The 17468-nt window shown below is 37.8% G+C and overlaps 4 protein-coding genes across 4 annotated transcripts; 2 read left to right on the top strand and 2 right to left on the bottom strand.

Annotated features, from left to right (window-relative positions):
* Nucleotides 1–596: 596 nt before the first annotated feature.
* LOC6646163 (homeobox protein unplugged) lies at nt 597–5723 on the bottom strand. Its single transcript, XM_002068763.3, has 3 exons — nt 4774–5723; nt 1076–1341; nt 597–1013 (listed from the first exon to the last, which is right to left on the bottom strand). Exons 1-3 carry the CDS (start codon nt 5615–5617, stop codon nt 621–623), a joined length of 1503 nt encoding a protein of 500 aa, XP_002068799.1. The 5' UTR covers nt 5618–5723; the 3' UTR covers nt 597–620.
* A 3593-nt stretch (nt 5724–9316) lies between these two features.
* On the top strand, nt 9317–10569 carry LOC6646164 (nascent polypeptide-associated complex subunit alpha). Its single transcript, XM_002068764.4, has 2 exons — nt 9317–9397; nt 9636–10569. Exon 2 carries the CDS (start codon nt 9643–9645, stop codon nt 10306–10308), a length of 666 nt encoding a protein of 221 aa, XP_002068800.1. The 5' UTR covers nt 9317–9397; nt 9636–9642; the 3' UTR covers nt 10309–10569.
* A 1089-nt stretch (nt 10570–11658) lies between these two features.
* On the bottom strand, nt 11659–13918 carry LOC6646165 (diacylglycerol kinase epsilon). Its single transcript, XM_002068765.4, has 3 exons — nt 13604–13918; nt 12478–13503; nt 11659–12411 (listed from the first exon to the last, which is right to left on the bottom strand). The coding sequence occupies exons 1-3, from the start codon at nt 13766–13768 to the stop codon at nt 11947–11949; spliced, it is 1656 nt and encodes a 551-aa protein (XP_002068801.1). The 5' UTR covers nt 13769–13918; the 3' UTR covers nt 11659–11946.
* Nucleotides 13919–14248: 330 nt separating this feature from the next.
* LOC6646166 (25S rRNA (cytosine-C(5))-methyltransferase nop2) lies at nt 14249–17205 on the top strand. Its single transcript, XM_002068766.4, has 2 exons — nt 14249–14440; nt 14502–17205. Exons 1-2 carry the CDS (start codon nt 14344–14346, stop codon nt 17063–17065), a joined length of 2661 nt encoding a protein of 886 aa, XP_002068802.3. The 5' UTR covers nt 14249–14343; the 3' UTR covers nt 17066–17205.
* Nucleotides 17206–17468: the final 263 nt, after the last annotated feature.

The raw sequence follows: 17468 nt of genomic DNA, 5'->3' as shown, positions 1-17468 counted from the left end.
TCCAGTGGCCCCGGGCTCCAGGGTGGGTTTTTAGCTACAATTAGGAACAGGGAAGGGGGACATAGTCAGGGGTACATGGAGGGTTTCAGCACACAAAAGTCAATTGTCATATAGAGTTGGCCAATAAGTTGGTAAATGTAATTAAAAAATTCACACACACACATTGAGAGAGAGAAAACGAGAGAAACTAGGGATCGAAATCAGGATCGACATCGATATTAGAAGAGGCGTGACACGTGAGACACCTGGAGTGATTGTTGTGCCCTCTGTCAAACACTCTCCCTTTCTTCCGTTCCTCCTTTCCTACTCTGACACTCTGCTTATTTGTGACAATTTGGTGCGTTAAATTAGAAAAATTAGTCACAGTGAAGTTACTTTTAGGGCCTCTTGGGTCGGTAGTAAATTGCCTAAATGGCCAGTTTAATTAGACCAATTGACATTGGAGTGGCCATGGTTCAAATGGGGTGTCAAGATTTATAACTAGAGCCTGGAAATAATTCAAGAAATATATATATATACATATATAGGTATATAATCGACTTTTACTTAAATTTCGTTTTGGTTTATTTACAAAAGAAAAGATAAAAACTAAATGTTTTCAACAGAAAAGTATTCAAAACTCAATAAATACTTCGAGCTAAATTAACACCCAAGGCCAAACTAATGGGAGGAGGAGCATTGCTACCCACACCACCGCCGCCACCTCCTCCCACTCCCACTCCACCACCATTTGAAGCTCCATTTCCAGTCGTGCCGCCGCCATTAAACTTTTCAAAACCGCTAATCATTTCCGTTGAGGTTAGCTTCTTACGCAGATCCGGTTTGGGACCGCTTAGGCACATTTTCTCCAGCTGCTGATGTTGGGAGCGAACCGCAAATCGATTGACATGCACGGGTATGGGCACTACAATTTTGGTGCCACTTGTCACACCATTCCGACCCAGGCCATGTGACGTTAGGCCGGCCTTAACACGTTTCCATTTAGCACGACGATTTTGAAACCAGATTTTCACCTAGCGAATTTAAAGAGTATTAAGAGAGAACCAAAAGTTAGAAAATTTCCAGGGGTAGCTACCTGTACTTCACTCAGTTTCAAACTGGTTGCTATTTGACTACGTTCGGTTAGGCTAAGATACTTTTTGGCATGAAATTCTCTTTCCAATTCCAGCAATTGTTCGGAGGTAAACGCTGTTCGTCGTCGTCGAGATTTGGAGCCACCATTCCCGCCCTGTGAGTCTTTGCCACCGTCTCGGCCACTGCCTCCGCCGCCGGAGTTATCATGTCGGGAATGAAGGCCACCCTCATCATCACTGCAATCTTCGCTATCCGAATTCGTATAGGCTGTAAGGAAAGAAATTTATGTAAATACAATAACCAAAGCTTAAGATACATTATAGACTAATAGACTAACAATCGCACTACCTATTATCTTTTGTTACACAATAAGTGATCAAAGTCATTAATTAATTTGCAATATTTTAAATTATTCTTAGCTTTAAATAGATCATATCTCAAATTTATGAAAAAGGTATTTTAATATACATATTCATTTTCTCGTACACTCGTTTTTAACCAGGCTCGATGACATTAATGGTTAGCCGAAAAGGTCACACTATTGATGACTCTATAGTTTTGAGAACTTTTATGCTTTCAATCTCAAGATTCATTTCAATCGTACTTCAATACTTTAATGCTTATACTAGTTGGGAATTACAACTAAATAAAGCGAATCCAAGAAACCGAGCTGATTTTGAAACCTTTGAAACTTTTTGAATTCTTACAAATTAAAGTTTGAAATCAAATATTGTATGGCATGATCTACATTTTGATGGGTGGTAATTAGTGATTTTAAGGGTGAAATCGGTCGACGTTAACCAAATGTTTTTAGTTCAAGAGGTAGAATAATGCTTTTGAGGATCAAAATTTTTCTATATTTCCTTTTGCCACTAATGAATGTTTAGAATTATAGCTTTTGACAGTTCTATCATAAAATTTTTTAAGAAGTTTTCGTTAAAAACCTCACGAAACGTAAAAAACATCAAAGACTTAAAGGTTGCCTACGTTTTTTTATTATACCTCATTGCATCAGGGACGGATTTTCCAAAAAAAAGTTGATCTGCCTAATCCGAAACAATCCGAATTATTATATATATTATAAATATACCCCTAAAATTAGAAGAATTTCTTAGAATCAACACCTGATAAACCTTTAACCATAAAGTTGGGAGAGTTTAGGATTTCCGTTCCTTTTTAATTGCTAATTTAATTGGGTAGTTTCCCACTTCCGCCTCATTCTAGATGCGGCACGGCTTAGAATAACAATAAAACTATTATCCTTTTAGCGGACCTTTACCTTTATAGTGCGGCTTAAGAACTTATTAAGAATTGTTAAGACAATTCAAAATACGTCCATATCTTAATAAATATTAGCCATTTTTTGTTTCTGATATTAATTCTGAATAATTAAAAATCATACCAGATCTACCTTACTTAGTTAAACAATTCAAAGTTAGTTCTAATATTTACCTAAGCAACGTACTTATAAAGATGATCTCAGGATCTCCTCTCGAGAAAAAACACATGTTCTATCATCTCCTTATTTTTTGCAAAACGGAATTTGTCGTTCTTGAAAATAAGTTATTTAGGTTGAGTGGAGATTTTTGAAACTATAACAAATTGAAATTGATGTCATTTGTTTTGTTGTTGTCTGAACTGTCACATCCTGTTGTCTCCTCTTATGTTAATGGCCATTAAGCATTCGGAAGGGGGGGCCCTAACAAGTTCCAATTGCCAACTTCTGGCGTAAATGGCCTGTGTCATAAGTTTTTGTATGTGGTTAAAGATACAAATATTTATTTATAACTGGGCAGGGACTACAAATGCAGAAGCAAACGAAAAAAAAAACGACACTTGAAACTTAATCTTTATGTTGTTAGTTGAGCGTGAAAGCTAAACGAGTCATTGGCATAAGATGTGTGAAACATGAATGAAGGAATGGGGACACAAGGGTAACTACCCCTCATCATCATCATCATCATCATCCACAGGGTCTGGGTTAAACTTGAGTTTCGGTTAAGCGATTTTTTAACACTTACACGCTTCAAATAAGGACTCTGCTGTCACTGATTTATATAGGAAAAGAACCTCACCCACTTCCCCATCCTTGGAGTGTGCGTTGCTCAGAGTTATGAATATATTAAATGGAAATTTGTTGCGCTTTTGATGGGCCAAAAATTGAATTAAATACACCCCCAAAAATACAAGACATTGGTATTCATTATACTGAGGACATGAAATGCCATGAGGATAGACTTGATGTTGTTCGCTGCGGTTAGCCTTAAATCGTAACGTTTGTCAAAATGTCAGCCCCATTTTGATGGCTATTATTGTTGTCTTCGGTCCAGATTGAGTTGAAGAGTTGAAAAGTTTTTGAAACAGAGTCACACTCACAAACACACTCACACACACACACACACACACACACAGTTCTTTTTGATTGACATCAAACATTGGGTCTTAATGCGTTTTATGCTAATTCCGATTATGACCAAGACCATTTTAATTACCGTGACACAAAACACTTTACCAGATACGAAAATTTGACAAAACTGGACAGGAATATGAGTAACTATAATGAACACCATCTCACAAGGGAGAGATTCGATTTCCTTTTTTAAATCTGCAACTAATTAAGTTTGTTCTTCTATTGAAATAATCAATAGTGAACTTTGAAATTGATAGTTGGGAAAATTTTGTTTAAAGTTCTTATAGAATTGAAGAAAAGGGTGAATTGAAAAGGCTTTAACAGAAGTCGTATTTCTTAGGCAGTCCTATTTAAAGGCAGTCTAAGAATTCTCTTTTTAAGACCGCTAAAAAAATGTTCTAGACTTTATATAACCATTTGTTAGAAACTAATTCAGAAATCCAGTTTATTAGATTTGCAATTAAATAACAAATATCACAAGATATGCATCAAAAACTCTAGGATATCTTTCTGAAAAATTCTTGGTATTCCTTTCCAATAAACCTGTCCTAAAAGGTTATACTGTATGTATATAATATCATATTCCATAGCAATAATATCTATGAGTTTTAATATCCATATAAAAAATGATTATTGCTGTTGAACTATTAAAATTGTCTAATATTATAAATCATACAAATTTCTGGCGATCCAGTGAAACTTAGTCCATATATAAAACATATTGCTATACAATATGAAATTTTTAGGCATTTGGTTTTTGTACTTTAATTTTGAATTTTCATATATTTTAATGTGTTAATGGCTTTGATTCGGTCATTGTATTAAGATAATGTGGCATAAATTTATTCAACTTAACTTTGGCCGTTTTCTTTTAAGGTGCGTTTTAACGTGAAGCCACAAATTTTCAAACCAAGCAAAACTTTATGCCAACTATTTTCATTTTGATGTTAAAGTACGATTTTTCTCGAACTATCAACTTTCGTAGTTTTAACAAAGTTTAAGAAAAACGATTTTTAAGAATAAAATTACTCAAAAATTTTTCAAATTTTTCATGATGCCAATTTAGTTTTTGAATAAATAAATTTTAGGTAGCGCATTTTTAAATCTGATCTCCTCTTTTTAAAACAGAAATTAAATCCAGAGATAATTAGGAATCAATGTTTTTTCCATAACTTAATTTCTTTTTTAGAAAAATCGAGTTCATTTAATAATTTCTATGTCTTAGAAAAACCTCTAAAGAGGCTTTCAAATTTTTCATGAATTTTTCTTTTTATTTATTGGTTACCTACCTCCATTGCGTGATTTGTCCATTTCGCTATTGTAATTTCTTGGGGACATGGTCAGACTTATGTCACTGCATGAATCTCCGCTGCATTCGTAATCCTCATCCATGCCCACGTCCAGAGCAGGTTCCATGGGACTGTGACTATTTGATTTGGAGGGTGAGGAGTGAGAGGCTTGACTATGACTGGCCTCCAAATGGGAATGACCCGGATGCTGATGCTGTTGATGTTGCTGCTGATGGTGATGCTCATCCTGGAGTCTGGCCGAAGCCATATGCTGCAGACGAGCTTGGACAGTTAAATTGTGAACGTATTCCTGATTCATAAGCTCTGCCAAGCGGCGATAGCTCAGATCCGTTGGAGCTGCACTCGAATTGAAGGGCAGGAAACGAGTATCCAAGGCATGAGGCTTGTCCAAGACTGTTTGTGGTGGCGCAGGTGGTGGTGCATGTGGTGGAGCCGGCACTGAGGCTCCATTTGGTGTGGGATAACAACCGCCGGCAATCAAATGGGTTAATCGCTCATGGTTCTGGGCAAAATAGCCATGCAGCCAGGGATTATACAAGGGGAATTGGGTTAAACCCAAGGCAGAACTGGCCACCATGGCCCGAGCATTGAGCTCCTGCTGCTCCTCGGCCGGAGATGGAGATGTCAGGGCAGGTGGCGAAGATGATGCAGATGATGATGTTGTCGCCGCCGTCGTCGTTGTCGTTTGATGGGCTATCAGACTCTCTATGGAGAAGGGTTTTGGAAATGGTTTACTAACCATTTTACTAGTATTATCCATAGTCAATGCTGGAAGCGCTGCTCCCACCGTTGCTATCGCCTCGGGGCGTTCCAGTTTTTCCATTTTCCAAATCGACAAAAGTTGATATCAAATTGTGTTGTTCCCAACGCGACGCAGAGAAACTAACGCAGTGAACCGTTCAAAGATCGGCGAGCAACTGAACGGAACATCACGTACACGTACTCGGACTGGGGCACCCAAGAGTCACCACCGAAAACAACCAAACGACTCATTGGCTCCGCCCTTAATTCAATATGGCGCATGACATGTTTTCCTCGAGCTCTGCCATTGGTTGACTTGGGCTAATTGCCGTCACAGCGAACCAGTTTTGTCCCCTGCCCTCGCCACCTGCTTCTCTCTCTCTCTCTTTAGTGGCTGCTCTTACCTAATTGAGTTCTGCTCGAGTCGCGCTATAATCAGACTACCCACAGACTATATAACCAGACCCAAGACCCATTGCCAGACCGCCCTGCCATTAACTATGTGTATATGGTAGTGGAGTGGTGGAAGCGACGTCTTTCCCCCTCCCCTTAGTATCTCGTGAGGCATATTAGTGACCAATTTAAATTCAAAATCATCAGTTTCAAGTGGGTGTGACGACAGTTGGTTAGCTTGTTCGTTCGTTCACTTGCTTTCCGTTAAGCATCATTAGGCAAAACACTAGAGAATGAAGGCTTAAATTCTATAATATTCTAGACCATGTGAACACCTCAGCACCTGCAGCAAATTTCTCAAGAAGTTCAAGTCGTTTAAGTTACTTGTTTAGTTAAATTTTTGGTTTTTTAAAGGTGTTATACGCTGTTCGATTTTGGAATAGTTAATACGTGTTTATTTTCACTTAAAGTTTAAGGGCAATCCACTGAATATTTTTCGAGATATACCTCAATTAGTAATGTCCTATCAGTTTGTATGTATTTTTGAAACTATAAACTCGTTTTCTAAACTGAAAGCAGTCAAAGTAAGTCATCTACATATATGCCATATTCTTAAACAATCTTTTTAAATAGTTAAGTTATAATTAGGTATATATGCGCATTTATATATGTATAATCTTCTCAAATACATACAGGTATGGATACCTAAGATATTGAATGACTCAGATTTAGAAAGCAAAAAGAATTATTACAATTTCTTTTTAAGAACGTACGACAAAAATTTGGGTGAAAAATTTATTGCATATTTTCAAACTAATAACATTTTCCCGAAAATTAAAACTTTCAATATTCGTTTTGATTCTTTACTTGCACTACTCTTTACTTTAAAAGAATCCATCATTCCTTGACATCGAATAAGCCCAAGCGGAAAAAGGGAATCACCGCCTTTTTAGAGATCCTGTGGAATATCATTTACAGGATGGGCACCTTAATATATTTATGTATTTGTTTGAAAAGCTTTTTTTTAGTTCTATTTGAATAACAATTACAATTAAATTTTAAAACGCTAATTATTTTTACAAAAATCTTTATAAAGATTTTCTTATAAGAAAATAAGCCAAGATTGAGCCTATAGCCAACTAATTTCTTGGAATAATTCATAAAATTCTAACTAATTAAACTAATTGCTTAGAATTGATTCATAAAATTCTAAGCAATTAGTTATCTAAATTTTTTTAAAGTTCATGTTAAAAGATTATAATAAATCTATAAATACTGAAATCTTTTAAAACCTTTATAGTTTTTGAAAACTTCAAACTAAAGATTAAAAGAGTGTGACTTAATTAATGTTTGGTTATGTCTTGGAAATATAATTGGAAAAGAAACTTAAAAAACTTGAAGCTTATTTCCGAAGATGTCAAAATTATTTTGTCTAGATATGAAATATTTAATTCACTTGTTTTGGAAATAGTATTAGAAAAGTTCGAAGAAACTCGAGCTAGATTTCAGAAAATGCAAAGTATTTTTTGTTGATTTACAATATAGATATCTTGTGTTGGAATTTACCATGTAGTTTTGTATTCTTGGTAATCTTGGCTAGATATCGCAACTTATCCATGATTTGTTATATATTTTATTGGAAAACTATTGATATTGGCTACAGCATTCGTAATAAGCTCAGAAATCCTCTAAGTCCACGTGAAATATTTAGTTTCTTTATAAGCAAATCGGAAATGCCATAAATTAATATTCATTTCATATATTTTTCACACTTCTTTTTCAAACACAGGTCAGGCCAGGTGCTTAGCTGATTGTATATTTGCATATGTATGGGTAATTGGCCATAATTGAGCGAATATTTTTTTTTGGGGGTTTGGCTTGGCCTTTTGTTAATAAAAACTTGTCTGATGGCCAATTAAATTAATAAATAATTTAATTTTGTTAGCAGTCACGTTTGAGTGTTTGAAATATTTTACGAGCAAATTACAAAGGAAAACATTTTGTTATTTTCGCTTGATTTTGTCTTTGGTTGATTCTCTTGGTTTTGTTTATAACAATTGCATAAATTACAATATAATTAAGCGCTTCGTTTGATAATTTTATGATGAAAAGCTAAACAAATATTTGAATTTGTTATTTCTTTTTTGGCTCGCTGTCAAACAATACACAATTGCAGATGCAGATAGAGATACCAAGAGTGTGTGTGTGTCTATATAGTATCTAAATATGACTATATATCTTGTTTTTATTCTGCTTTAGCCAGCGGAAAACGGGCAAATTAACGAAATGCAACGAAGCGTTTCATGTGCTCAAATAAATCAGAGCACTGTTGACACCCCGGGAATGGGGTTGGGCATTTTGGGGATGAGAATGAGAATGGAGATGGTTATAGCCCCCAGATACAGACTCCATTTCATTCCCTTTCTCTCTGTCTCTCTCACTCTCTTGAGTGTCTGTCTGCGCCAGCGCTTTTTTTACATTTCTTTTTTCGCCTTTGCAAGACAAGACACAAATCGAAATTATTTACTGACAAATTGTTGCAAATAATTGAAATATTTGGGCAAGCTGGCGAGATAATAAAATGCGCACAAAATGCTCCCCAGTAAAAATCAAAAAATAATTAAGACAACACATTTGTATATACTTTTTTTTTCTTCTCACTAATGAAAAATTCAAATTTGAAATTCGAAATTCATTGACATTTTAAATTGTTCTCTGCTTTCTCTGTCTCTTTTTCTATATGTACATATATATTGTGAAGTTTAACATATGTTCCTCTTGACCGCAAACACACGATGCCTGTCCAGTGTTTACCCAACAACAAACAATTTGACACGCCCACTCGAACCACTCGACCTATGGATAATTGTGTCATTTTGCTACCCTTTTTATTTCTAGCCCGTTTTTGTACTGTAATTAAGTGTATTGGCAGAGAAGGCAATTGTTTATACAATTCATAATTGGAAATTGGAAAGTAATTACAGTTTTCATTCCTAGTTAAGGGGTAAGCATGGTTTATTTAGTAATTAATGGGCTTTTATTTGCATATGGCCTGAAGTGGTCATCAAATAGTCTACGTTATACAACAAATAAATAATCAATACAATGGAAGATTGGTCAATGTTTAAATTAACGGACAGTTTTACCTTTGTTATGGAATTTTATCTTTTACTTTTTTGAGAGCATACTTGGGACTGGTGGCTAATTGAGCATAAAATATTGTAAATAATGTTTGTTCTATAGACAAATGTAATTAATTTCTGCAGTAATTAAAGTTTTTAAGTTTCTTATTCGATAACACTGGACCCCCTTTCAGCGCCTCTGACTACGATAGAAAAAAACATCGATAATCGTTGTTAATTATCGATGACAATATAGTCAAAACATCGATACATCGATAGTGCCGTCGCCTGGTCACTCTTTTCGTGAAGAATAATTGCGGTTCGCGTTTCCTGCATTTTGCTAAAAGGTAAATAATTCTTAAAATTCGTAAACCATCTCCCTATTAAATGTAATGAAACTGTCAAAGTTTGTGGGTTATAATACCCATTTATGTTGTGACAAAGTTCTTGGGCCTAAACTCTCTTGTAAAATAGACAAAAACTCTGATTGAAAAAATCAATTGGTAGCCGGAAAAAAATGACCTCCAGCTGTGTTTAATTTTTTCTAATAGTCGATGCGTGACTAACTTTTTCAATCATTTGCAGACTCATTATGCCCGAGTTGACTGAAATTAAGAGCGAGGCTGCTCCCTCCACCTCCGCTGAGGCCACTAAGTTGGCGGCAGAGGATGTTCGCGTTGAGGATGATGGCAGCGACAGCGATTCAGATGGCGGCATTCCTGCTCTGGAAGAGGCCGGTGGCGCCACCACACAGTTGGGTGGAGGTGCAACAGGCTTGCCCATCGACTTGGTATCGAAGGCCAAGCAGTCACGCGGTGAGAAAAAAGCCCGCAAAATCATGCTGAAATTGGGCCTGAAGCAGATCCAAGGTGTTAACCGGGTTACCATTCGCAAATCGAAGAACATTCTGTTTGTGATCAACAACCCCGATGTGTACAAGAATCCCCATAGCGATACCTACATTGTCTTCGGTGAGGCTAAAATCGAAGATTTGTCGCAACAGGCCCAGGTGGCTGCCGCCGAGAAATTCAAGGCACCCGAAACAACTGGTGCTGTGGATAGTGCAAGCGGTGCTAGCACTTCAGTGGCTCCCATAGCCGAGGAGGATGAGGAAGAAGTCGATGACACTGGCGTGGATGAGAAGGACATTGAGTTGGTCATCACACAGGCGAATACAACGCGGGCAAAGGCCATTAAGGCTCTCAAGAACAACAATAATGACATAGTCAATGCCATTATGGAGCTGACCATGCTCTAGAGTGTGGAGTCGCCCCCCAGGTCAATGGGAATTTGATTTCGTTACATTAAACACACCCGCCTTTCGAGAGAGACACCCAAGAAAAACAGCAAACAACAAAACAAAAAATGTGGTAGCACCTACCAGAAACAAAAAATTATCTTCATCATAATTGTACACATATATTATTTGGTGGTTCTACTAAACTATAACAACCAGTCAAACATTTAATTATATTTTACTTTTTTTGGAAAAGAATAAAGTGGATTTCCTTTAAATGGATTTTTTTAGTGATCATTTATTATGAATTTTTTTTTTTTGTCAATCAATTCGTTTTGGGACTAGCATAAACACTTTTACTACATTAAATTTGGCTAAGAGCTTAATTTATAGTCGATTTGTTAGATAGGAAAGTTACTCTCCAAAAAGGGGTTCAAATGTCATGGAAACTTCTCGATCTTTATGTAATTTAACAAACATAACTCTTATCAAGGCATACATACAAGCCTTTACATGCGTGTGTGCATATGTATGTTTGTAGATCGGTCTATTCAAATTATATAGAAACTTCTAGCAAAATATTAAACATAAGTTTGTTGCACAAAAATGAGTCATTAATGATTAAAAATTTCAACCTTGGCTTTAACTGGTTTTAGGTTCAATTTCAGATGAATTATGGGAACAAATATTTTGAAAATATTTAATGCAATTGTATATTCTATACTTTTGCTTTTTAGTTCATTAGTAATTTGTCCTCCAAGCTTCTAAATTTGCATAATCTTATGGATTTCTTTCTTATATCTTTTCAATTTAAAAGACTAAGACTTAAAAAGTTTACTAGTTTTAGTGCGGACAAAAAATATATTATATTTCATTCAAGAGTTCAGACATCACAAATAAACGTTATTTTCGTTTTTATATATATAAAAGGATTTCCATATAATCTGCTAAGATCCCGTATGCACTTAAATGTGCTTAAGATGGAGATTATATAAATTGAAGTAGATTTCCATTGTTTTTAGGAAACCTATGTTAGAAGATTCATCTTGCTGAATTAAGACCAACATTGGAGCTAACCTAAGGGGAAAGATCAAGGAGTCACACTTAATCTTGGCCGAAAAGAATTACAATGCGAAGTATTTGTAAGTAATAACTTTCAACTTATTCAGCAAATATTACCATATTTTTCTTTAGCTACATTAAAGTAAATGCTCTATGTTAGCAGCAACTAAAATAAGATTGTTCTTAGTCTTTCAAATTTCAAAGCTATCGAACTTTTTAAGCTGAGGTCGCTTTTTGTTTTTAAAGGAGACCTTAAATATTGACATTTTAGAATAATTATGGAATATAAATAATTTTATATATGTTAAATATTGTCTTATAATTTTGAATATTATAATAGAACAAAACTTGAAAATAGTGTAAAATTCTAAGAATATGTTGGAAACCGTGGACGTAGTCAAGTTGAATTTAAGCTCTAAAGTTGTTTAACAAAAAAATTTTGGATTAGAAAAAACCAAATTCTTGAAGAGATTCTCGTAGGAATTTGACTTAGGATTTGCTCTGCCAAGTAAGAAAATAATCTTAGGAGGAGGGTGTAAGTACATAGTTATTGTTTCGGAGACGCTGGCACACTAAGGAGAAGAGATTCAAATTCATTTAGTTGCTACTGTTCCTGCTCTTAGGTTCCGGCTCTAGTTTGAGAACCCTAGCTTGACTTCTGGCCTGCAGACGTATATCTGCTGGTGATTGCATCCAAGGCTCGCCATCGGCCTGCATGGGAACGGTGGCATTGACTTGCAAACGTATCTGTTTGGCCTGACCAATGCGCACTGGTTTACTTATATTGCACTGTAATTGGGCTATGTGAAAGGAGGAGACAATGCCAAAGACTTCCATAACACCATCCGAAATGGAATTTTGCCAACGTACTTCGCCCTCGGCGGAGTTGCTTAGTTCGCAGAGTTTGCATCCTGCCCCCCAGGAGTCGATGTTGAGAAAGACCAAAGCCTGCAGCTCGGGCAAATCGATGAGCTTGTTATCCAAATGTAAGATGAGCTTTTGGTTAATCCTTTCGCAATCTGGCTGCATCACTTGCTGGGTGCCAAAGCAGAAGTACAACATCTAAAGAAGGGAAACAACAGGAATACAATAAAGAATAACTTAGAGGGGATTGAGATTACTCTCTACCTTATTGAAAATCCGACTGCTAAGCAGATAGAAACGCGATTCCCGCGTCTTATGGAAATTATAGGTAATATAAGCATCGACTCCCACACTAAAATAGTTGTAGACATGGATGGTCTTTGTCGGATGCCTCTGGATGGGCAGACGATAGTGTAATTTTTCGATTTGCAAATCATAACGATCCAAATTTATGGAACGAGCACGGCGAATGCTGCGCAATATCTGTACAGGATCAAGATCCGAAGGAGGCTCCGGGCCCCAGCCCAAGACGCGTGACAAGTCATTGCCAGTGCCCAGCGGCATGATGGCCACCGATGGTTGCGGTTTGATTTGCAGGGCATATATTGTATTCATTACCCAACCGATGGTACCATCGCCACCGGCCACTAGTATACGACAGGGACGCGGACTAGTCTTGGCCACCCATTGCAAAGCATCCTGGGGCCCGCGTGAGCCCAGTTCCATGACCTGCAAGGGATTGAGATAACCCCTTAGCAGCGACAGGACATTAGCTCCCGTACTGCTGCCAGATTTAGTATTCGCTATCACCAGCAGCGGCTCCCAGTTCTCTATATCCGGCGGATGTATAGCAGCCAAATGCAAACGCATCGATTCTCGTGTCCGCGCTGCCACAATGGAATATGGTGGGAAAATCATGTCCTTGAATTCACCCAAATCACAAGATGTGGACAAATCCAACTTTTTAAAGCAATTGTTGTGATAGCAACGCTGACACCAGGCACATCGCCAGCCATCTAGCCCAGGCTCTGGATCCGTATCCGTGCAGGTGGCCGTATGATGATCCACTTCCTCGCCACATGTCGAACAATTGACATTCATTGGCAAATTGCCATGCACCCATAAGTGTTGAACGGACTTTGCATTGCGCAAGCATTTGTCCTTGCAGCGAAAATCCCGATCGGCCTGACGTTGACATTGTGGTGTTGAGTGGGTGCACAGGCCGCAGCAATCGCAAAACAATCCGGCCGATGGAGTCAACAAAATCTCACATACATTGCAGAAGCAGGCCTAAGAGGGGCATGAAGGGAAAGAGTGATTATAAGTTTGCGTGGGTGGGCAACAAGTGATTAAAAGCTCTTCCTTCTCCTCCTTCGCATTTTTGGCTCACCTGTTCCAGTATTCTTATCGATTTCCAACTGTGACGTGATTTTCGGGAAATGCAAACGACAGCATCATCGGAGAGAATGATGCGACAGAATGCAAAGATTACACTCAATGCCACCAGGGAGCCAATTAGTGCCTCAACGCTTAGATCGATTTTGGCTATGTCCATTATCTTTTAATTTTATTTACATTTTCACGTTTTATTTTATTAGTTGTTGTTGTTGTTTTAGATTCCGCAAATACCGATGTCTTTCAGTGATGCTCAGTTGGGTTTTTTTATGGTTTCGGCGTAATTTCATGATGATTTTATATTCATACATATGTACATATTGGAATCTCTCTCGGGATGAATGATTTTGGTCCTAAAATATTCTGTGGGCATATCATTTAGTTGGCTCTTTAAATTTAACCAAAAGTAAACATGACGTATCTAATATAGAGATTTATATCTAAACATTTTTGGTTTGAGCTGGAATTTGGTCTTTTGCTTTTCTTGGTGACGGTGATAAAGACTCTGAAGTTGGATTTTTAAAATTTAAACAAATGAGCGAAAAAAATTTAAAAAGAAAAATAGTTAGCCTTTTTCAAGCTAGTTTCTGACCAGCGCTGTTCAAATCCCGCCACATATCCAACGATAAGTCGATAGACACCGCCTTACCATCTCTATCCTAAGCGCACGTGGAATATTGCGCTCACGTTTTTAGTTGTTTAATTTTAAATTTTTGACATTTAATTTAATATAAAATGGGCCGAAAAGCTGAATATAGTGAGAAGGAAAAGAAGGGACCTGGACGCAAAGCCCGTAAGCAAGGTCCACCAACTTTTCGCAAGCCGACTTTTGGTAAGTTCTCAAGATATTTTCAAAATATTTGACCAGATAAAAAATGTTCTTGTTGTTGTAGCTCCACAGGAGGAGGAGGATAAAAAGTTGACGCATCGTCAGAAGCAACGTTTTGTGAAGCGTGAGCAAAAGAAAGTAGTGCAAAAGGCCAGGCTGCAAGAGAAGAGGGCAAAAGGACAACAGCCACAGTCTCGCGGGCAAAAGAAATACAATAGTGACAGTGAACCAGAAGATGAGGAAATCGAGGAGCAGGTGGCTTCCTCAGATGAGGAAGTGCCACAGTTGGTACCGGCTACAGGTTATACGGATGACAATGATGATTGGCTGAAACCCAAAAAGAAGCAACAAAAAAAGGCAGCAGAACCGGAATCTGAAGAGGAGTCCGACGAAGAAGAAGATGAGAAGGAGTCCGGAGAAGAGGAGGGGTCTGAGGAGGAAGCTGTAGAGGGATCCGAGCAAGAAGAATCCGAAGATGAGTCTGATGATGCCCAAGTCGGTAATCTTGATGATCTCGATGACGATGAAGATGATGATGCAAACTCCGATGATGATTTTGATGTGTCAGGAGATGAAGAAGCTGACAGCAATGACGATGATGATGAAGAGGATGAGGATGACGATAAACTGCCCATAGAGCGAGCAAACAAAAAGCTAAAGAAACGCCAAGCTGAAGAGGATAAACTGGCTGACGATGAGTTCCAAATGACAGTTGATCAACAGGAGATCTTTCAGTTACCCTCGCCAGAAGACGACGAGGAGAAGGATCTTACTATCCAGGAAGTCATGCAGCGAATTAAAGATGTCACTTTGGTTTTATCAGATTTTAAAAAATATCGTCAAGCCGATCGCGCGAGAAGTGAATATATTGATCTCCTACGACACGATCTTTGCCTCTACTATAGCTACAATGAATTCCTAATGGAGAAGCTAATGGATATGTTCCCATTAAACGAACTAATGGAATATTTAGAAGCATCCGAAGTGGCTCGTCCTTTGACCATACGCACGAATTCTTTGAAGACGCGTCGTCGTGATCTGGCTGGAGCTTTGATCAATCGGGGCGTGAATCTAGATCCCTTGGGCAAATGGACTAAAGTCGGTCTGGTGGTGTTCAATTCTCAAGTGCCTCTGGGCGCTACTCCTGAGTATTTGGCTGGTCATTATATGATTCAAGGAGCATCTTCCATGTTGCCCGTAATGGCCTTGGCTCCCCAGGAAAATGAACGTATATTGGATATGTGTTCGGCTCCAGGAGGCAAGGGATCACATATTGCAGCCATTATGAAGAATACTGGAGTTCTGTTTGCCAACGATTCGAATCGCGACCGTATTAAGGCCATTGTGGCCAATTTCCATCGTTTGGGCATTGTCAATGCGGTTGTCAGCTGTGAGGATGGTACTAAATTCCGTAATATAATGACCGGATTCGATCGAGTCCTGCTGGACGCGCCGTGCACAGGAACCGGTGTGGTATCCAAAGATCCCAGTGTCAAGACTACCAAATCGGATGTCGATGTTCAGCGTTGTTACAATCTCCAGAGGAAGCTATTGCTCACTGCCATCGATTGCGTCGATGCCAAATCATCTAGTGGTGGCTATATAGTTTACTCCACCTGCTCGGTTCTGCCCGAAGAAAATGAATGGGTCATCGATTATGCGTTGAAGAAGAGGAATGTCAAATTGGTTCCTACTGGACTGGACTTTGGTGTGGAGGGATTTGTCAACTTCCGGCAACATCGATTCCATCCAAGCTTAAATCTTACCAGACGTTATTATCCTCATACACATAATATGGATGGTTTCTATGTGGCCAAATTGAAGAAGTTCTCCAATACCATACCCATAACCAAGGAGCAGCAGGAGGAAGATGAAAAGCAATTAGATCAGGCCATCGAAAATGAGACAGAAGAAAACAAATCAGAGGAGAAGGAGGTCAAAGAAAAGGCGGAGCTTCCAGAGGGAGAAGTTTCCCAGAAGGGAGGCAAACGAGCCGGCAAACCTCTCCTTACCGAAGTGGAATTGGACTTGAAGAAGAAGAAGTTGGAACAGAGTAAATCGAAATATGTGGCCAAGGTGTTTGAGAAACCCGTCAAGGTAAATAAGAAACCGAAACCGGATGCAGAACAAAAGGATGAAAATGAACCACAAACGAAGAAGGCCAAGAAGCAACAACAAGCTGAGAAAAACGATAAAAAGCCCCAACAAGCAGAGAAGAATGATAAAAAACCACAACAAGCTGAGAAGAACAACAAGAAGCCACCTCAAGCAGACAAAAAGGCAAAAAAACAATTAACGGAACAGGAAAAGAAGCCAATAAACGGTGAAACAACGTCACAGAAAACTCAATTAAATGGCCAAAAGAAAGTACAGAAAAAGGCTCAAGAAACAACACAAACAAATGGCATAGAAAAACTTCAAAAACAGCAGCAAAAACCACCGGCAAAAGTCAACAAAAATGAGGGGAAACAATCGCAAAAGTTAGCAAAGGCTCCACGTGTGCCCATTGATGAAGTGCCTCTGCTGGAGGGCAAACCCATCAAGAAGGAAAATAAACTTAAGCAAAAATCCAAACAATTGGGACAATTGAAAAAATCAAAAACCGGCGCCAATGCCAGTAAAAAGTAAAAATTTAAAAAGTAAAAAAGAAAATGTTAAAAACCAACAATTTTGTTTAAGTAGATTTTAAGATCACAGTGTGAAGAACGAAACGATCATCATATTAAATGATTTTTACTGTATTTTATGCAAAACAAAACAAAAAAAAAGAACTTAGCTACAACTAATGTGTAAATTTGAAATTATAAAATTTGTTTATAACTAAACATTTAGGCATATTCAATAAATTGCATAAACAAGCAGAACAAAATGCAAAACCAAAAGAAAAAAATGTATTTGGATTGAAATAGAGTCTAAGGAGAGAAGACCTTCATCCTCTTAATGATTCATGATAAGTTTACGAGGGTTATGCTTTAATTTGAGGAATTGATGAATGAATCGTTTGACTATAGAGCATGTAAATGGGCTATAG

Source organism: Drosophila willistoni (assembly GCF_018902025.1).
Source record: "Drosophila willistoni isolate 14030-0811.24 chromosome 2L unlocalized genomic scaffold, UCI_dwil_1.1 Seg72.1, whole genome shotgun sequence".
Taxonomy (NCBI): Eukaryota; Metazoa; Arthropoda; class Insecta; order Diptera; family Drosophilidae; genus Drosophila; species Drosophila willistoni.
Note: the sequence above shows the minus strand (reverse complement) of the source record. Positions and strands in the feature narration are given on the sequence as shown.